Raw genomic sequence first — 22,042 nt, forward strand, 5'->3', positions numbered from 1 at the left:
CACAAGCAGCAGGACTATATCATAGATGTGTGTTATTAGCGCCACCTGTCGTTCTTCTGCCTGCTTCGCAGCTGCAAGTCTCCAAAGGAACGTCACATTAAATTTAATGTAATTGGTTAATTACAGTAACACACACATCTCTGTACAACAACACTGTGTGTGTGTTTGTTATACATGTGGGGTCAAGCAAATAAACAAATTGAATGCAAATGTTTTAAGACTGGTTTTACTATACAAAATAATTAGTGACAAACTCCTACTCATAAAAACAGTTATGGCACATTGTGGGTTGGCCTACATGACCAAGTTCTGAATGAAAAATAGTTAGAACTTGAATTTATTGCTGTAAAAAAATAAAAATAAAAAGTCTCCTTTCTGCCAACTGATTTGTATTAAATTTCCTCACGACGGAAATAAAACGCCAGCAACGGGACACAAATATCACGTCAATATCTCTATAAAAACGTGCCCAAATGGTACGCAAAGTGTTTCCGAAATATTGCAATGCTTTAAGTACAAACGGCTGCACGAGTCCTGAAACACATTCATTCCATTCTCAAATCAACAGATTAAAAGAAGTGTCCATAATCGCGAAAAGAAAAAAAAAGTGACCATAAATAAAATGCAATAAAAAAATAAAATGGAAGCTTATCCAAGCACAGTGAAGAGTTACAGGACAAATACAATGATGTGTCTCTTTATGACAAACAGAAGCAGTTCACAGAATTGGAGAGTGGTTCTCCCATTTTCCGTAACCACTTGCTGGGTTTCCAGTGCGCATTCATAGCAACGTTGAACTTCAGAAGTTTGGAGGCAAGCAGTTTGCCAAAACCAACAATCCCTCGAGGAGACGCACCAAAGATTGCAATCCTCCACACAGAGAAGGCCCATGTTGTCCTGGAAGCAGTGGCGAGGCAGTAGGAGTTTCAGTGGTTCTTGCGTTGTCCCATCTGGACAGACTTTGTCGATGTGTTCTCCCCCCCCACAAAAAAACACCCCCAGTGAGGCATCACCAAAGCTCACACTTGTGTTTGGGGTTCATGGGAGCGTCCGCTCTGCAGCCAAAGTGCTCTGAGAACTCTTGTGAATTGGAGATGGTGCCAATGACTCGAAATCTTGACGGACTGTGAGGATCCGTGATGACGCCCTCGTGTGAGCTCTCGGGGGTCCTGACGGAGCACCAAACCTGCAGGCATCGCAAAGGGCAAAGAGACACACATTCATTAGGATTATTTCATATTCATCAGGATTAATTTCTAGTCATCGCAGCTCGTTTAAGTGTTTTCGAAGTCATGCATTTTAATTTTCTTCCAATAAGGACTTATTATTCTGCAAAAAAAGGTGTTTTTCTACTTGTTCCGTTTCAGCCTCACTGTGCAGCTCGACTCCAGAAGACTTCTTTCTTCACGTTCATTTGCTGAAGGACGAAAGTTTCTCTGTGCGCACCTCGAATCTGAACACGCGACCGCATGAGCAGGATTTTCAACTAGTTAGGAGCCAATCACAGTCCGGTGTGCAACTTATACGAGTGGGAGATGGAAACTTTTAAGTGCCCAGGGTGCAAAACACTAACAATTTACTTTTCAGTGAAGCAGGAGAAGACGTCTTGTGGCCAGCAGTTCAAACTTTGGAAATTAACAATTGCATATTCACAGACTGTTGAGAGCTGTAAGTCTATAAAACCAGCAAAAACATGTCTGTAGGGGAGCTTTAAGTATTAGCATGTCGACAGTTTGATCAAGTAATTGAGAGAGTATGAGCGAAACAAACCTGGGCAAATCCTACAAAAAACAGCTGATGGTTCGTCATTCCCAGGGCAGGTAGCGTGGCCTCCTCGCCGTTCTTTTTGATCCAGTTCACGTAAGCCTTCAACGCAACAAATGATCATGTTACACACACACACACACACACACACACACACAACCACTGTTCAGTGTTCACTGATGTTGACCGAGGGGAAAGAGAAGATCCACTTTAGGTCCTCCACTGTGTTGTTTTCCCCTCTTCGGCTTATGACCTTTCGCATTACATGGAAAGAATGCGTGCATGTGAAGAAGTACCCCCCGAGGCCACTCGTAACCACCTGTTGCATTTCCGGCCTCCGCTGCGAACCAGACAAACTGCTTTTTTCCCCCCAACACAGAGGAATGGATGTGACCTTCAACGGCCTCGAAGGAGCAAACTAATCCGCTGGATTAAAGCCAAAGCTACGCGATCGTTTCCCGACCTTGCAGACTGCAGAATCTGACAACGTAGGAAACATAACAGCGGGGTTTTTTTTTTTCTACACCCGTGACTGATTTCGACCCCCCCTCCCCCTGTGGTTCAACCACGTAACGAACACACTCGTCCCCACCTTGTAGGCGGCCTTGAGTCCACCGTTGTCGGCGATGTTCTCCCCCAGGGTGTGCCTCCCATTCAGGGGCTCCTGGTTGATGCTGTAGTTCCCGTACTGCTCCACCATGCACTGCGTCTGCTTCTTGAAGGCCTCCACTGAAGAGTTCTTCCACCAGGGACGCAGGTTTCCGTCCTTGTCGTATTCCCTGCCTTTGATTGGAAGTGCAAAATATTACACATCAATCATTTTTGCATCGGAAGGATGAGGCTATTTAACGTCCTCTGGAAATTTAAATGGGAAATCCTTTTTTTTAACCAACCTTGGTCGTCAAACGCATGAGTCAGTTCATGTCCCATGACGACTCCAATTCCACCGAAGTTAAGAGCTCTGAAAAACATAAAAAGATAATACATTTTGAGTCACCTCTGATCACAACGTCCCACAAGAAGGTTAAAGCAGCCGTTTGTGGTTTTACTGAACGTAATGGTGTCCATTTCTTTCCCGGTTTTGTCTCTGAATTATGAATCTCAGAGTCACTGAAAATTGAAATAAAATTAGCTTTTCGTATCGATTATCAAGTTACATCTTCAGCACACCACTGGACTCTCTTGTTTTTGTTTTTTTACAACAGATACTATTTTATACTTTAATGGTGTTTTAATACAATCTTTATTCTATGCAGCTTTTTGGGGGGGGGGGATTTGGGAACTTAAGACAACGTTCCACTTGTTTTCTATTCTAATGAAGCCCATCCAACGTGATTCAGTAGACCGTACGTGAGACCTACTTAGGCCAGGAACGACTGTAAAACGGAGCCTGAAGAATTCCCGCCGGCAGCACCATCTCGTTCTTGGTTGGGTTGTAATATGCGTTCACGGTCGGAGGGGTCATGCTCCACCTGAAAAAAAACAAAAAACAAACGGCGAGGTTGACGTCAACAAGTTCAGACAATCGATCCGTCTCGCTCTGCTGTTGCCGGGCTGACTGCAGATCAGATTTGGGGGGGGGGAATAAAAGGCATGGGAACCCTCGCCTGGCCCCCTCGGCCTAATTAGAGACAAGGATCGCTTCAGCAGAGAGAAGTTTGTTGCCCGGGAACATTTGTGGAAGGCAGCAGCATTCTGCCGAGTCAGCGCAATGGGAACGCGTTCACGTCGGAGCGTGCGGCCTCCTCTTTGGGGGGGGGGGGTGTCAACTCACTGGTTTCTGTTGGGAGTTTTCCTCAGCTGGTCCGCGGTCACCCTGGCCGAAAAGTTGTAGTACTGCATGACATTCTGGAAGTAAAGCTCCGACACCACCTCAAACTAAGAAAAAGAGAGGAATCGAGAAGCGATGGAAGAAAGAAAAAAAAAAAGTTCTGTATTTTTGGTGAAAAAGTGACGGGACGGTTAGGACGTATAATTCACTTCCACATTTACCTACATCATTGAACACTTTGTCCAGCCGTGTTCCGTTCATGATGAACTCTGGATACCCGACCATGTTGTATATTGCATCTGCCTGTGACAAAAAAATAAAATAAAAACTGTTAACGACACATTTTTCACACCAGGTGGCAGCGCTGTATTTCTCAGCCACTTCCAACACACACACACACAACTCATTCAGATGTTAATGTCTCCCTAAAGCAGGGAAACTTCCTGGGGAAAAGAAACACCCAACCTTTTCTTTTGCTGCTTTTTTTGTCTCCGTGTCCATCCAGCTCACATCCTTCAGGCTGTCCTCAAACGCCCATTTAATGTCCCCAACCATATCTTCAGCCTGGAGGCACGGAAGACACAAAAGACAGTCAGAGGCACCCATCCACTGGCACAGCAGGAGCAGATGTATTGTGTGTGTGTGTGTGTGCGTGCGCGCGTGTGACTGAAATGCGTACAATAGTCTTGCTGTCCTCGGCAAAGGTGTCTTTGACAAACATGGCTCCCAGAGCGAAGCCCAGGGCGCTGTCCGTGTCGCTGACGCACAGCTTCCAGCGCGGAGAGCAGCTCTGCGAAGTCAACACATCAAGACACACGTTAAGAGGAAGACGTCGGAGAACATCAGTCTACTTGGAATGCGACGCTTCGGTTAGCGACTTTCCACATTTCCCCAGAATGAACGTGGGACAACCGTTAGCCACTTATTTCAGTCCCTCTCTTTTGAAACTCTCAAACCAGAATTGCCGATTGTTGGACCAGTGGAAAGAGGGGTAGTTTCATCTCACTGGAGTCTGGTGGCTTTGAGGAGAGCATATTAAATGTTTTGTACGTTAATAAATTATAAGAATTGTACAAATCCCTGTAAATACCCGTAGCCACTGCCGTCATTTGTCCTGGGAATGAATCCCGATTGTAAACTTTCCCACTCAACACCAAAAGCCAGATGTTAGTGTTTTGGGTTTTTTTGTCCACAGGGAAAAGGGGCTTGAGACAGTAAACTGTGGTCTTAGTAGAAAGAAGACTAAAGAAAAACCTGTGATCTGTGAAAACCCTGGGCTTCTTGCCCAGTGCATGCTGGGATAGAAATACATTTTAATGACATAAATACAAAACTTTATCAGCAAAGCTTTAAGGCTTTTGGGATCTGGCTTTAACCGCCACAAAAAAACAAAAAACACAGAGGAGCTATTTTGTTGAAGATTCTTCTCGCAAATAAAATCCAAGTAGCTGTGACCTCTGAGCTCAGTGTTCTCGAGACAAAGCTGAGCCGTTATCTCTGTGGGCCGAGAGACACAGTGTTCCCTCGTAAAAAAAGGACCGTGGGGGTGTTTTTTCTTTTGTTAAGACAACATGTCAACAAGCAGTACACCCCCACATGCCGTCTACACTGACAGCTGAAGCAATGCAAGCCGGTCAACAAAACACCAGAGCCTTGATAACAGAGAGAAGAGATGTCAGCATCCTAACATGTAACGGGCAGATTCCCTTAGAGCCAATGAGACGAGAGTAGCATTAGATCCGTTACATGTGTGGTAAAACATTTTGCTTTTTAAAAAAATAATAATTTTAAAACAGAAAAGTGTCCACCACTGACAGCTAATTTTCTTTTGCATTTTTTGTGGCCACAATTTCTAGAACCATGCTGGAAAATGTGTGCAGACATTAAAAAAAAAAGAAAGATAAAGAGGGCGTCCTTATCGTCTTTCTCGTGGAATCGAATCATTGTGAAATCAAATATTGAGCAATTACGTCATCCAAGTCGATAACGACGAGCACGTACGCGCTGAGATTTCTTACAAAATCTGATTCATTCAAATTTATTACTGCATACACCCAATCATTCTTCTTATTGGAATAACGCAGCATAGTTAAACAAAATAAAAATATGGTTTTAATCAGATTTTTGTTTTTAACTGCTGGATTCTGTTTTTGCCTCTATAATTTCACTTCGAACCGCTGGATTTTGTTTTTCCTCTTTATTAGTTCTTAATAAAATGAAAAAATAAGATTTTCAATGTTTTCATTTGCCAATATTCACCATACTTTACCATGTGGTTATTTCATACAGACCACTTATTGAGAAATAAACATAACAACAACCCATGTCGTGAGAGAAGATTTAGGCCATATGGTCCAGCCCTTATATAACATCTATTTTCAACAATGATTTTACATCTCAACTCTCAAACAGCTAATTATAAAAACAGCCCCTATATGACAATAGTTATTATCAGGTGAAAAGGGAAGGACAAGGACACATGGAGATGCATGTTTTCATAGACGGAGAGGAAACGAGGTTGCGGTGAGGAAATGAGGCGTAACAGCAAGTCGTAAAAAATGCGCTCTCACGTAAAAACAGACGCACAAAAGAGACACGCACAGATAATGGGGTTTGTTATTGCAGCTCGACCCCGGTCGAAAACAAGGCCGGGAGGGGGGGGGTGGGGCAGGATCTTGGTCAGATAAAGGCCGGAGACACCGGAGCCGCCAGACAGCCACTCAGATTGTTCAACTCGCTGCCTCGACAGTTAAATGCACACTTGAGGACACGTGCTGAAGTGGGTATTTCCTCATGTAGCCGTCGCGTCGGGGCATCAAGGTCTACCGCACACTGCGGCGAGCAGATATTTCCCTTTCGAAACCTCTTACCCTGAAAAAGGAAACCCCGGTTTCAAGATAAAGGGAAGCCGGTTGCTGACTAATGTACAGTTCTTTCACAGTCTTGTCATAATAATAATGGGAAAATGGGTCTTTATTTGCATGCGTTTGAAAAGAAATGTCTCACACACAAGAATACGAGGTCAAGGGAAAAAAAAGAAGCTTTGGGCCATTTCCTCTGACTGTTTACACTGGATGACTAAAAAGCCCCCAAAAAAAAAGCCAATGATTAAAAAAAAAAAAAACAGCAACATGGATACTCGTGTTCAGTTCACAAAACACATCATCTGGATGAGAATGCACACAGCAATTTCCTGCTTAATCCCACCTCCGTGTTCGAATCTATCCGTGTCGTGCTGGATTACGTCGACTGTAAATAAAATGTCATCGCTCACCTTCTTTGTTCCGTACATGACCTCGAGGAAGCGTTGCTCCGCGTCCTGAAACCGTTGGTCCAAAATGGACCCCATCTTCCTCACCACCTTCATTATCATGTAGTTGTTGAGGAGGCTGAGGGGTGAAAAAGCCCTCTTTAATACTTCATACTAAATCGACGACACAACCTGTACTGTATTACGCTCCGTTCACACTACGAGTGACACACAGCAACAGGCTTGTAAAGTCTTTTTCAACGGAGGCCGCAGGCATGAAGCTACAAACTGACCAGAGACGCTTCAGAAAGGAGACGACGAGCTGCAGGTCGCGAGTCTATTTAACTTCAAAATGGCAGAAAGTGTACACAGATTAGCCACATATTAAAAAGTATCCGACCTTTGGTTCGTTTTAGTTATGAGTTCAGAAACTTGCTGGAGGTATTCCTTGGCATAAACAACCACCGGCTCCGACTCGTTGAGCGGCACGGGAGCAAACACTTCGGTGAGATACGGCATCCAGTCCACTGCAGGAACCAGAGTCTGCAAAACACACACACACACACACACACTTTTATATTTACATTTTCACACAACATAGCTTTTCCCTTTCTTTGGTACATGACGGGAAGCCGTCATGACTAGAAGTAGCATCCCATGTGTTGTATGTTTTGTTTGGTGGGTGAGAAGCGGCGGGCTCTTACCATCAGATCCTTGGCCTCCATCTTATGGTAGATGAGCTCCTCGTCTCGCCTCTCCTCCTGAGGGACTGTGATGTTGGCCAGGGTGGTTTCAAAGTCCACGATCTCCTCCATCAGCGTCCGAGACGTCTCCTCGGAGCCGCCCAGGAGAACCCCAAACTCCACCAGGAAGTTGAGGTATGCCGTCAGATACTGCAGAGTCCCAGTGGGCAGCCGGGCGAGGGTGAGTTAGGGGGACAAGGTGTGCACATGCGTGTGAACATTTTAATTAGGAAAGTAATTCTAAACCAACAACAAGCAACTATGCAGAGATCGTTTTCCCCCGGAGATGAAATATTTCTCTTTTCTCTTTTCTCCAACGAGCTTTTCATTCGTGTTGGACGTGTTGGACCAGTGAACAGTTCTCGCCCATGCAGTACCTTTTCATTGGCCGTTTTGTTGAGGTAGTAATCCCGTGACGGTAGCCCCAAGCTGGACTGATCCACCTAGAGTCAAACGGAAACATAAGAAAGGCTTCAGGTTCCTATTCCACCCTCACAAACAACCGTTTGTTTTCATTCCTGCGCTGCAGGCTCAAAGCAGAAGCTGGAAAAAGATCATATCTGCGCCATTTGCTGTCGGTGTGAACCCAAGACCACCGATATAATGAGTGCATTGTCGCCCGAGGGAAGCCGGGACAATGTGTGTTGGAGGGAATTATTTTTTTTATAAAAAGGGCAAAGAAGCACTTTCGGGCGTGTTTATGATTTGAGATAAATACATGCAGGCGTCTATAAAAAAAAAAGGTCCAATCTGCTCACCTGGATGATGTTACTGTTGGAGTTTTTGGAGTCGGTGCTGACGAACACGGTGAAGAAAGGCGAGGTGCGGTAGTTGGCCGACACCATACGCAACACGGCCTGGAAGTTGTTCTTGTGCCAGGGTCCCGTCAGGGCCCATCCTCCGATCTGAAAACGGGGCGGACTTTAGGTCGCTGACTCAAGAGAATGGAACGGTTTCTTTTAAAAAGAAGACAATTGAGGGATGATGAATGCGAGACCGCTTTTGGGAAGTCAGCATACCTGACTGATGAGCTCTTGGAGTGGCTGAGCTCCCAACTCTTCAATCTTGACCTCGTTCATGCAGGCCTGATAGTATCGCTGGGCCTTTTCCTCGGCCTTACTCAGACCTTTCATCGTCGTGTTTTCTGTACACACACACACAAAAAAAAAAGATTGATCACGTGATTGAGGCCAGAGACACGGAGAAAGAAACATTAACGCCTCGGGTGGAGGCAGCTGAGGACTCAAACGAGGACTCCTACCTAATAAATGCTTCATCACAAGCATGTTGCGCTCCCACAGGTTGCTGAAAGGTCCCCAGCGGGACTTGCCCTCGGGGAGGGGGTTGTTCTTCACCCAGCCCCCGCAGGCAAAGTTGTAGAAGTCATGGCAGGGGTCGATGGTTCGGTCCATGGCTCCCATGACCGCACTGGCCACAGTAATGCACGGCTCGGATAGGCACAGGCCCGGGTGAGCTGCCTGTGCTGTATTAACATTTTAATACAAAATCTAAAAGTAGGCATTTACCGCGTTTAAAAAAAAAAGATATATATATATATATATATATATATATATATATATATATATATATACACAAACACAAACACACACACATTTATACACACCCTGTGTCTCTATGTACACATAAACATGCATTCTTCAAATTCCTCTTGCTAAAAAGAGTTTCCAGAGTTCACTTTCTTCTCATCACTCGTAGACAGTTCACTTTTAAAACCCTTTGGTTTTTCAGGAACTCTGTGGTCATCTGAAAATACGTCATGGTAGGACATCCACATACATGTATGCATGCGAGATTCAGACCATGTGCAAACTATTATTTTTATAAGAAGTAACAGCGAAGATAAACAGCCCGAAGGGAATATCTGTCCCTGTAAAAAGATCCTTCATAAATAATTAGCTGAAATGCAAAGCTTGACGATCTCGTCTTTCTCGATTTCGATCTCCTGCCGACCGATTATGTAATTGTCCGACTAATAAGCAGACTAGATAGATGAAGGTTCAGGGTCCTGGGTGAATTAACTGTCCCGTATTGTGTGGATTACTTAAAGAACTAAGAAGCGTGTTTAAAGAAGTACAAGTGCAACTCCAGGGGAACAACTCACCCCCTTAAGTCCTTGACTTACTGTACAGACGACGTCCCCCCCCCCCCCCCCCCCCGGAGACGGAGACAAAGTTACGAGCAGGCGGTGATGAGGTTAGCACCCCGAGGAGAATTCATCCCTGTTCCTTTTTATTATTTTCAAAGTGTGATCTGACATGCGGCTCTGAATGGGAGGAAGCGGTCTTCGGGTTTTCCCATGGCAAATGTGAGGAAACCAGCACGGATGAGACGCCGCCTGGATGCGACGGTAAATCCACAAGCCCCTTTTTCCATAATGAACAAGCTCAAGGGAGAGATTTAGAGTTGTTTTTATTGCAGCTTAGCTGAAGGTGTGGCTTTGGTTTAAAATAAATAAATAATGAACCACATGTGCGATATTAAGTAGCACCGCTCTTGTAGGTTTTAAGATGGGTAGATGCATGAGAAAAAAAAAAACCTGAGCCCCTTGTGAATGAATGTGAACCGACTTGTTTTGTTTTTTAAATTTAAATAGAGAGACAACCTCTTTTATTTATTGCCATAAACAAGGTAGCTGCCATTTCAGGAACAGTTTTACATTTTGGTAAATGAGTGGATGGATACCGCTCTCATGTGCACGGCAAATGTGTCGCTACAGCCAGTTAGCTTAGCTTAGCATAAAAACTTAACCGAGGGAACAGCTAGCCCGCCTCTTTTTCAGAAAGGTAACACAAGTCATAATTCTGGCCTTTGTCTTCGCTTAGAAACGAATGCAATGTGATGTGTTCCTTCGTGTACTTCATGGGAGCCGGTAGGCGGACCGTGTTCCTTTTTGTTTGTTTCCGACAAGTATTCATCATTCAAAGCTAAACTAACCAGCTTCATATTTAATACACAGACACGAGAGTGGTATCAACGTTTTCAACCAGCTGACGGCAAAATAAGCAAATGGACGCATTTCCATGAATGTCAAACTATTCCTTTAAGCGTTACTCCTATTTTTTTTGGTGTCTGTTTATTTCAAATTCTTCTTCTTTTTTTTTTGGAAATGTTGCTTGGTTTTCTTTTTTGATTCGACTAAACTATGAAAAATAAAACAGTTTCCCTTCAAACTCACTCCGTTTGTAGAGGACCCCGGTCGCGATGAGAGTCATGAACAGGCCGATGGACACGACGCACACTGAAAACAGCAGCCGCCTCTCTCTCTGAGTCCGGTCGGGCCAACATGTGGGACCGCGGCCGTGCAGAAGGGTCACCTGCACACACACACACACACACACACACACACACACAAAACATGAACACACTTAATTTAATGCAACAAAAAAAAAAGAAGACATAAACATGACTCTTAATAGCGCTGAACGGACGCAGCGTGGAAAATATAGCCTCCAGTCAAAACAGCTTCTCAGTGATTTGATGACAGGGTTGGTTTTCTAAGCACAATGGCGTCTCTTATCGCGACGCTTTCAACCCTTCCACACAGAAAAGGTTAACCGTTCTCATATTGTTCCCTCACTTCCGAGTTTATCAGGGAGAAGGAGGCGTTCCCTTTTGCCCTAGATTGGGAGAAGACACAGTAACCCCGTTGAGCCACGTCTGCCTCGCTGTGTTTCACCTGTAAACAATGAGCGAGTCAGCCAGGTAGCACGGCGTCCAGCTAATGGGCGTTCTGCTGCAATGAAAGAATGATTAAGTTCCAGGAAAGTCCATGCGTTGTGGTCACTGGCTGAACAATTGAGTGGCGCAGTAGATCTTTACCCAGCACACCCTGCTCCTGCACGTTTCCTCCTGCTTGTTGCTTTAGTTGAGGCTGCCAAGGGAGTTGATTTCCTACAGGAATGATTCCAGAGGGCCACTTGCAAAATCTTGCACAGGGCTCATTTAGCAATCTGGCCGGCCTTTGAGTATCCACTCTGTAAATAAATGCCAGCTCTTGGACCTCACATGCATCCTGTGGAAGTCAATTACCCTTGAAGTGTATAAATAAGGAGCTATTCGCCCGAATCAGATGCCAAAGCGGGTTCTTAATCTCTGGAGCTCAGCGCGTCGCGTCGGCTCGAACCTCAACCGAGTTTTTCCGAGTGCGACTGAGAAAGATCCCACTGGCAAACAGGTGCACGTTCCATCTGGAGCTCACCGGAAAAAAAAAACACCATTTCATTACCCTGAAAACCGCGGCAAAATGATGGCGGCCGGATTATGTCAAAAGCTTAAATTTAAGCACCGTTTAAGCTCTTTTCCAGGTAAACTTTCGGTCAAACAATGTCTGACTGCACTGAAGGATCTCCGCCGCAGAGGTGGAAGAAAAAGGGCTTCCAACGGTCTGTAAAAGAGCGCTCGAAGCATTAAAGAGTAAACAAGTCTTTGTGCAGTGCTTCCTTCTGCAAACTATAAATGACACATGCGCAAACAGAAAAAGGTGTGAAACTATTCATCAATCAGCAGGAAAAGGATCATGCTAAATTAATTGTCTGCACGGAGGAAGAAACACAGAAGAACACAACAGCAGGATTGTGTGTGTTGATGTGTACAGTCCGCTGTTTCAACATAAAGATTCAGGCCCAAAAAATTATATTCCATTAAAAAAAATGTTTTTTTTAATCCTCCAGACAATGTTTTCAAACTATATCGTCGTGAGCATAACAAAATGATTTAATTAGTGCGTTTGTGGGTGTGTGTGTGTGTGATAGGGGGATTATATAAGGGAATTTCCTGAATAAATAAATCTTGACTAACGATTATTGAGGTCTTACAACCTCCGTTCAAAGACTTTAAATTGTGTATCGTGGCGACTAAACCCGATACAGATCTGCTGACACAAAAGTTGGACCCGTCGTTCGGCTGATTCATAAACAAGATACTGATGAATACGTACAATCAAATGCAACAAAGTCATCAATGGTTCAACGTTGTTTTCCAACCAACTGCTCTCCCAGCCGCATGTATTAAAGCCAATATGAAACACCCTTGAAGCATCTCGTCTCGAAGGTCGGCCTCCGTAACATTTCATCGAGGCTTCAAAAAGAAACGGGCTTCATTTCAACGAGGAAAAGACAAGCGACTTGATTGTTTTCCGTCACAAGCACGAGTCGACGTAGACTCACGTAGAATCGGATGTTCGGACCAATGTTGAGCCGATACTAAATAATGATTTTCACGTTGTTTTACCTGAACTGTTTCCTCGGGAGCCGAGCTGGGACGTGTGATCCTGTGCGTCCGGTTAAAACTTTTTTATATTTTTCTAAAGTCTACAATTTTAGCAGCTGTGTTATTTCACATTAGGTGTGGGACCTGAAGAGGCCCGCACATATGTTGTTTTTCCGTGTAATAATAATAATAATAATAATAATAATACAGTACTGACAGTAACCCATTCTTTAAAGCAGCGTGTCCGCATGTTTACCTGCATGGGCGATGATGGGTAGACGTCGTCGCTGGTGGAGTCCACCAGGTCCTCCTCATCCAGCGTGGCTCTCTTATACGTCGACATCTGAAAAGTCAAATGCAGAAAAGACTCTCTCAGTGCTTCCATGTTCCTTCCCAGACGGTCCTCTCTGACACCGACGTGTGTGTGTGTGTGTGTGTGTGTGTGTGTGTGTGTGTGTGTGTGTGTGTGTGTGTGTGTGTGTGTGTGTGTGTGTGTGTGTGTGTGTGTGTGTGAGTGTGTGAGTGTTTGTGTGTGCGAGAGAGAGACAGACAGTTTGTGTCTATTCCTCAGCGGCCCCTGAGGCTTCGGCGTCGGGTTTCACCTCGAAAAACCCATCGGGAGGTTATCTGGTTGGGAGAGCTTCCACTCCAACAACAGAGTTGGACTCTCAAAAGATTGTGTCAGTCCTCTCCTTCCAGAAGCACTTTTCTGCTACGCTCAACCCCAACGACACCTCTCACAGCCCCCATGGCGTCCGACAGACACCCCCCCCCCCCCTCCCCCTCCCCCTCCCGGTGTCAAACGTCACAACACACACACACAAACTTCCTCATGAAAGCACTTGTGAGATCTCCTCGTGGGTCCTCTCTTCCTCTTTAAACAGTGTGGCTCTTCCTGGGCAAATCTTTCTTTTTTTGCCCCCGTGGACTTCCTGCTCAGCCCGGTCCATGCAAACACGGCACGAGAGAGAGAGAGAGAGAGAGAGAGAGAGAGAGAGAGGGCGGGACTAGTGGAAAACAGGAAGGACCGCTGAGCGACTTGACTGAGTGCGGAGTGTGTGGTAGTGATTTTGTGACTGTGTGTGTGTGTGTGTGTGTGTGTGTGTGTGTAAGAGAGAGCATTGCCCAATGTGGTTTCACTTAGATTTGGGGAGGAAGCCTCTCAGTTGTAGTTCACACCCCGCGTTTTTTTCTATAGGACATGATACAGACAGGGGTTGGTGGGGGGGGGAGCAGACATGCTTGTAGTGGCTGCCCGTGGCAACCGTTACCTGATAGGCAGTTTAACCCCTCACCCACACGGCCACCGACACAAAATACAAACCCGGCTATTTAAAGAGTTTACTCATTAAATAAAAACGGAGCGCGAGTGTATACAAAGGCATTTCAAAAGTTACAGGTGTAAGGTACACATTGTCTAATAAATATGATATCCACACAGGACTAAATCCAATTAAGATTAAGAACTTCAACAAATAACAAGCATTCTTGAGTCTGTAAAGCATGTTTTAAAATGTATATATATATATAAAATATAATATTATTTATTATTAATTAATTAACTACATATTAATAATATATATATATATTATTATTATATATATATATATATATATATATATATATATATATATATATATATATATATATATATATATATATATATATACATACATACATACACAATATTTTCCCCTAAGGTTTTGAACCAGCTAATCAAATCAAAAAACTAAACTGATACAAGGACTAACTTTAGACAAAATCTTCCAAATTAACAAGCACTAGCTCGTTAGTGAAGGTAAAATAGATCTACATTCTGACTGAAGGATCAACCAATTAATAACGTACACATGTAGTATATTTCATCTATAAGCCAACCCTGGAATGGTAAATAGCATTCCTGTAATTGATACGGTGAGACAAATTACTTCTGATTAAAAAGAAACCAAATGCTATTTTACACGTTAGTAGAAGAAGAAGAAAAAGGTCATTTGAGGAAACAAAAGGTCCTGTAAAAAGGGAAATGATAAACCAGACAGAGACGAGACCGATTGCACTGTAGAAGCAACTCCTGGCTGATCTCAGTCTCTCTTTTTGGACATGTCGAGCTCTGGCTTGCAGCTTTCCACGTTACAGTCAGCCGAGCGCGAGGCAGACCAGCGACTGAATGTAAATGTTTACTTGATGGAGACGGATTGGATTTGATCCCAAACACTTCCAGCAGGCGATCCGGCGGCAGATCCTCGCTTTATTTTATTTCCCTGCTCTTTTCACGTAAACATGTCATCATGTTTCCACCACACACACACGCACGCACACACACACACGCGCGCATTCCCGGCAATCCAGATTCCCGTTAACCGTGGGACGAGATGCCGCAAATCAACCCCCGGTAACATTCGCGGGGAGGGAACTGAAAATCCTGCACCAGTTGTTAATGTGGTTTGTGGTTGTTGTTTTTTTCAACTGTTAAACCCAGCACACCAGGGCCGGCCAAGTCACTGTATCGGCTTATAAAAAATAAACTGTCGGAACAAAAGATGGAGGACTGAAGTGATGAGAGATGCAGACAGGGAGGGGGGGGGGGGGGGGGGGGGGGGGGGGGGGGGGGGGGGGGGGGGGGGGGGGGGGGGGGGGGGGAGTACGAGGCCACCAATTGTTTGGAGGACACTTTCAATCACATAAATGGCTTCAAATGACCTATAGCTGGAAGCAGAAAAGAGCCTAATGGACACGGACACACACGGACACACACGGACACACACGGACACACACGGACACACACACACACACACACACACACACTATGTAAGTGAAAAAAGATAAAAAAAACAAGATAAAATGAAGTGAAAAGGATGAAAAACAAGGACTACTTCCAGACTGGACAACTCTGTGTTAGCGACGTGTCAATCACAAAGTAAGCCCCGCCCTAAAGCATACCCTGCTTTACGGTCTGTTTTACTCTAAATGGGACCATCATTTACAACAACAACATATATCAAGCTGTATTGAAGACCTGAAACTAGCAATTTAGATCACAAGCTCATGTTTATAACCTTTACTGAGGTAATAAATCAAGACTTCTCTGTAATCGGACTTCTATTTGAAACAAGAGGAGTCGCCCCCTGCTGGCCATTTAAATTAATGTAAATTTAAGGCACTTCCACACTGGCTTCATTCTTTAGTACCGGAGGTTGCCATCTGGTACCCACAAGTCTCCCTGAGACTTTGTGGCTCCATTGATCCCCAATCGTATTCATGTGTGATGATGTTAATCCACACAGTAACCATTTTTTTTAAAAACTTGACGTCACTGCATGAAATGACCTGTTGTGACCTCAAGGATAATCACAGGCTAATAAAACATTACAACCCCAAACTAGAGAGTTATAGGGCGTTCAGCGGATGTATGGTTTCCATAGGTTTATTGACATTAAGGTGGTTTCTGAGCAGCTTCAAGAACAGAACTCTCAATCCAAAATCGCCAAAAGAACGCAATTCTAACAGAAATCTCCAAATGTTTTTGATCAAATCTCAATATTCATTTTTCTCTGTGGTATTTTGGAGGGATTTGTGTTCATTTTATTCAATTGGAGTGGAACATTTTCTTTTAAATTTAGCATCGAATCTATGTCACAAATAGTATCAAACCACAAATTGCCAATTGAGACATACAAGAGCATCGGAATGGACATCATACTGCCATCATGATGTTCTACGCCCTTATGCAGGAAATGGTGTTCTCAAATGATGGTGTTCTCAAATTAATCCTCAGATTACCAGTTTACAGACGTACACCTCTTCTATGGGGCATGTATTGTTGACCTGCCGTCTCCCCCTAAAGATCCCCTGTCCTGCTTTAAATAAAATATAGAAGATAAAATGGTTCTTTGTAGGTCTTTACGGGAAGACAAAAGACTCCTTGTGAATTACTCAAACATAATTTCACCACACAAAAAAAAAAAAAATAGTACACGCCACAAAAAGCATCTCCGATTAAATCATGTGGTCGCGGTCCACAATGCAGAGCAACAATCGTCGGTATCTGCTGGCGCGCACACAGACGCACACATTCCTCAGCACACAATCGTTGTTTGTGAACACTTTCCTGGCATTGCGGTTCGTGCAGATGCGCGCGCACATGTTGCAACACAGGTTGCCCCCCCCCGACCCCCCCGACCCCCACCCTCCCAAGCCGAAGCAGTGCTTCAGTGACAACACTTCCCTTTCCTGTTAATGATATCTGGTGACGAATATCAGCCCAAAGTGTTGTCCCCGAGTCATGATTTCCCTTATTCACATTATTGTGAAGCAAAGAAATACCCATTAAAAAGTTAAAAAATAAATAAAAAGACATGCAACTTGCTGCAATGGCACGAATAACTGTCGAATAACCGCAATCTGTAAAGAAAACAAAAAAAAAAACACGACTGAGCGCTCTCGTCTGCTGACGACCCAACTCTCTGGCGACGCCGAGACATTTTTCAAATTACCAAAACGGTGCGAGACTCGTAATAATAGTCTTTGGGCGAGGCCCCAGATGTCTTTCCCGACCGCAAGGCGCGCGGAACGAGGGGGTCGCCATCGTCCGCTGCCTGTTGAGCGAAGCTTTAAAAACCACAATCGTGCGTCAGTAATTTGTCAGGGGGGGGGGGGGGGGGGGGGGGGGGGGGGGGGGGGGGGGGGGGGGGGGGGGGGGGGGGGGGCATTCCTCCAGGAATAACTGGAGCATGTTTGTGTTTGAGGATTGGGTGCTGCAACGTTCTGCAACGTTCTGCAACGTTCTGCGGCGTCCAGCGTGGGGACAGTTTGGGGAGGAGACCGCCCCGTTGATATTTGCAGGCGCGTTTGACGAAGAGGAAATCTAAGCCTCGTATTCTTGTAAGAGAAGTCCGGTGACACCTCTGGGAATGGAGTCACGGTTCTGTTGAAATACAACTTCTCGGAAATGTCTTTATGGCACGCAAGGAGATGACGCCGGTTGCAGAACTTCCCTTTCAGGCTCAAAGCCCAAAAAAAACAGGTCACTTTTCTTTTTTTCTTTCTTCTTGTGAAGAAAAGAAAGAAGAAAAAAAAAACGAGAACACATTCCAGAAATACAACGGGGGCCAAAACAAAAACAAGGCCACACTTCTCACTACAAAACAAGCTTGAGTTTCAAACGGCATTCTCCCCCCCCCCCCCCCACAGGTAAAGTGGATCATAATGCCCCTCTCTGACCTGTGCAACGTGTAACGTGTTCTTCTGAATGCATGTTGGCGTATCGAATGCAGCAAACAGGCCAATGAGCGTGGTACTCAACGTGAAGACATTCATAAATAAATAAATACAGCCGCACTGGGAAATGTCTTCCTTCAGGGAGGAAAACCCCCCCTGATAATAAAGTGTCGACAAATGAGCTCCCAACCCCCCCCCCCCCCCCCCCCCCCCCCCCTCCCCCACACTTGCTCTGGAGCAGGATTGTTACACTAAGCCGAGGGGACGTTTACCAGAATCACAACACTATTTGGTGTATTTTTAGTCGTGCACGTGCACTGTTGCTTTCAACATAATAATAATAATAATAATAACAACAACGACAATAAAGAGCTGGCATTTGCTCTCACATGGCTATGAACATGCAGGCTGCAGTGTGTAAATTCTTCAGATTCCTGGCTGACAGAACCCTCGAGTGATTCTTCTCTCCACGTTTCATGTATTCTGACGCATGTGCACTGATCAAATATCACCCAGTCGGGTCTCGGCATCACCGCCGTGCACAAGAGCTGCACGCCCCTCACTACGAATGCAAAGTATAGCAGTAAAACATTCTTTGTACTCTCTATTTACATTCCACTTTTATTTCAGTGTTTTATAAAAAAAAAAAAAAAAGGAGCGGCACATTAGAGATTTACAGCCGCCCCGGCATAACAAGACGCATAACAAGAGATTACCTGTTCCTGCTGTTGTTATGGCGCCCAGCAGAACTCTCCCGATCAACACCTAGGTAATGAATAACTGCAGGGTAAGCCCGAGCTCCCAGAGGGCCATGAGATGTTATTAAACCAATCCATTTCCCGGACGTCAGATGGATCAATAAGTGATGTGTGTGTGTGTGTGTGTGTGTGTGTGTGTGTGTGTGTGTGTGTGTTATTGTCTTTCATGCCTTCGCAATAAAAAAAAAGAAGGTTGAATTTGTAGCACCACATTCTGTCATTTTCACATGCGACGCAGAGAGCAGGACTTGTCCTCGAATGATGCCGAGGAGGAGGAGGAGGAGGAGGAGGACACAAAATGTCTGCCTGCGACAACAACAGACTTCTTGAAGTCTTGCCCAACTGACTTTTTATTTTTTAGATGTGACGCAATCCATATTTTGGCAATGAATCGCCTCGAGTAGACACAGCATCTCGGTTCGCATCCAAAAAGCTGTTTTCTCCTTCGATTGCGTTAATGACCCTCTTCCTGTGAAGCACTTATGCTATTAAAAAAATAAAAGAAAGCCACATTAATTACGCTTTATTGCTTGCTTCTCTCTTTCGACTGATTTTTAACCTCATTGTGTGCTTTGCACTGCCACGCATTACTTCCTCAAAAAACCCTTGAGAGCTGGTGTTTACTTAAAAAGATATATATTTTTTATTTTATGATGACCTTTCATGACATTGCTTACAATCTCCTCTCCCAATGACCTCAGATGAGCTCATAAAAAAATTATTTTATGAGCAAATGAGCTCATAAAACATTGAGACAGTGGAAGTAAATCGTTTAAAATCATGCTGTTAAGATATGTGTTTGGTTGCATGGAGGCTAAAACTGTTACACAGGAAATATTGATATGTTAGCTTGTTAAAAGGGCGAGAGTCACTGAAAGTACCCCGAGTAGTCGACATGGGGGAACCGTGTTTGTAAAAAAAAAAATGGAAAGAGAGAAAGAACAAAAAAAAGTTACAGAAGTGCAACAAAATGCGTCAAAAGTGCAACAAATGTCTTAAAATTACCACTTAAAATGTTGCGACTCGCAGCAAAAACGTTTACTCTCCGTTTTTGGGGGGGGGGGATAATTACACCCATTTAAAAAAATAGATTAAATACATAACGCAGTCGCGGAGAGCTCACTGAACTGTAATTATGCAAGTAACACAAACACGTGCACAACTGGCGTCACGTTAGTTCAACCAGGGGACGGTTCGTGAGCGAAAACATTGAGTCAACAACCGCAAACTACCGCACGCGCTAATCAAAGACTCGAGCACGTGACGTTTGTGTCAGACAGGCAAACAACAACAAACTAAACAAAGATGATTACGACCCGGTTAAACGTTTGCCCGGATGGGGGGGGGGGGGGGCTTTAACGGTTCTTACCGTGCTGTCAGTCCCGTCTTCTCCGCCGCCACTCTCTCACTTCTCCGTGACTCCGGTGTGCCTTCTGACACAAGGGGAGGGGTGTGAGTGTGTGTGTGTGTGTGGGGGGGGGGGGGGGGGGGGGGGGGGGGGGGGGGGGGGGGGGGGGAGTGCGCGAGCGAGCCTCTGTTGAAAACGACCAAAGAGATGAGACTCACTGTCAAGATAGTTCACTCCCCCTCGCTCCGCCTCCTCCCACTTTTTCTGGAACTTTTTCTTTGTCCACCAACCCCGGAAATCATCTCGCACTCGCGTCAGACGTTTCTGAAAATAATAATAATAATAATAATAATAATAATAAATAGAAAAGCCACACTGCAGATGACTAATCTCTCAGGAAATCTTATGGTTAAAGTGTGAAAAATCACTCAAATATGTTTTTGTTTTGTTTTTGTTTGTTTTAAACACCAAACTCGAGTTTTTTAGGCACAATTGGTTGATCAATTTTTATTGCCCTCTTGATAGATATACACAGCAAACCTATAAATCACATTAAAGCCCAGTCCCACTCACTCTGCGAGAACAATAAAGAACATATTAATAAAGTAACTGACCTGGCTTGCTGACTGTCAAAGTGGGTCAAAAATGGGGGGGTTTATCGGAGTAATGTTTATTTAACTACCACAATGGGGCACTGATACTTATTCAATGGGTTATATTCTGTCTTTAAGTGGATTCATTGCATATAATGTGGAGCTGCATGTAATGGATGAATAGCTTATGGGTATAGGTGTACATTTACTGTATGTGTTTGGGCTTTTAGGGGAGTGTGTGTGGGAGTGGATTGGCCTTGGAGAGCTGTTGTCTGTGTTTGTGTGAGTGTACTTGTGCTGGTTTATTTCATGTGCTGCATTGTATTTGTAGTTATACTTACATATACTTACATAAATATAGATTTTTTTTCCCCACAAACTCTGACAGAACATAGAAGGAGTTTGGTCCTGTTGGATCTTAAGAGGGTGAGACTAATGTGGGTAAAATATTCCATGACAAGCTGATGTTATGCTAAGACCCCTTTGGCTTAGTGGGAGAATTCTATGCTAATTTGACAGTTATCGAGTTAGAAGGGGGACAAATAATCAAATAAAGGAAGTAGGGTTGGAGATGTGTCATCATATATTATTATTGTTTCTGCTGCCACAGTGACATCCACAGAAGGCCACAGGAAACCGCAGGGAGCCTATAATAATTAATGATTTAAAGCCTATATCCTATGTTTAATAGGATTTAATGAATACAAATTATTATAATTGTTACCATGCAACTATATTAGGTCTACTAAAATAAACGACCACTGTTCATATATTCGGAGGCTATAAATTATTAATTATGCCCGTTTGTTTTTATTGCTTTGTTAGTTAGAAGTGGTGCAAAATAACTAAGAATGTTTACTATTAACTACTACTACCAATACAAGCAATATAGTGCATTGAACATATACGTATATATATATATATATATATATATATATATATATATATATATATATATACACATGGATACATATATACATATATATGTTCAATGTACATATACATGAATTGGTATATGTGCAATGCATATATGTATATAAATACACATGTATGTATACATATGCATATATATATGTGTATATATGCATATATACACATATATATGTGTGTGTATATATATGTTCAATATACATATACATGCATTGGTATATGTGCAATGCATATATGTATATAAATACACATGTATGTATACATATGCATATATATATATACATGTGTGTGTAAATATACATATATGTGTGTGTAAATATATGCATATATATGCATATATATATACACACATATACTTACATATATATTCAACGCACTATAGTGATTGTATTGATAGTAGTAGTACCGGTATATAATATATATAAATATATAAATATAT

General features: G+C 43.7%; 1 protein-coding gene across 5 annotated transcripts; it reads right to left on the reverse strand.

Moving 5' to 3' along the window:
- Window positions 1-207: 207 nt before the first annotated feature.
- On the reverse strand, window positions 208-20,211 carry ece1 (endothelin converting enzyme 1). 5 transcript variants are annotated; one of them, XM_034533878.1, is made up of 19 exons: window positions 20,102-20,211; window positions 13,014-13,100; window positions 10,725-10,863; window positions 8,790-9,011; window positions 8,548-8,672; window positions 8,287-8,433; window positions 7,906-7,971; window positions 7,490-7,678; window positions 7,186-7,328; window positions 6,810-6,924; window positions 4,215-4,325; window positions 4,001-4,099; window positions 3,761-3,838; window positions 3,539-3,642; window positions 3,126-3,236; window positions 2,658-2,725; window positions 2,357-2,547; window positions 1,771-1,866; window positions 208-1,186 (listed from the first exon to the last, which is right to left on the reverse strand). In XM_034533878.1, the coding sequence occupies exons 2-19, from the start codon at window positions 13,098-13,100 to the stop codon at window positions 1,010-1,012; spliced, it is 2,268 nt and encodes a 755-aa protein (XP_034389769.1). In that variant the 5' UTR covers window positions 20,102-20,211; the 3' UTR covers window positions 208-1,009. The 5 variants fall into 5 exon arrangements, with proteins under 5 accessions (XP_034389769.1, XP_034389770.1, XP_034389767.1 ...); XM_034533879.1 differs by lacking the exon at window positions 20,102-20,211 and adding an exon at window positions 18,691-18,865; XM_034533876.1 differs by lacking the exon at window positions 20,102-20,211 and adding an exon at window positions 17,978-18,069.
- Window positions 20,212-22,042: the final 1,831 nt, after the last annotated feature.

This window comes from Cyclopterus lumpus, chromosome 5 (assembly GCF_009769545.1).
Source record: "Cyclopterus lumpus isolate fCycLum1 chromosome 5, fCycLum1.pri, whole genome shotgun sequence".
Classification (NCBI taxonomy): domain Eukaryota; kingdom Metazoa; phylum Chordata; class Actinopteri; order Perciformes; family Cyclopteridae; genus Cyclopterus; species Cyclopterus lumpus.

Bases quoted from the DNA above. Each gene is read 5' to 3' on its own strand.
- ece1 (XM_034533877.1), bottom strand. From the start codon at position 13,142: ATGGAAGCACTGAGAGAGTCTTTTCTGCATTTGACTTTTCAGATGTCG. The intron at 7,972-8,286 runs GTGAGCAGATTG...GTTTGACTCTAG, and splicing joins CCAACAGTAACATCATCCAG to GTGGATCAGTCCAGCTTGGG. The intron at 3,839-4,000 runs GTTGGGTGTTTC...TTTTTGTCACAG, and splicing joins AAAAAGCAGCAAAAGAAAAG to GCAGATGCAATATACAACAT.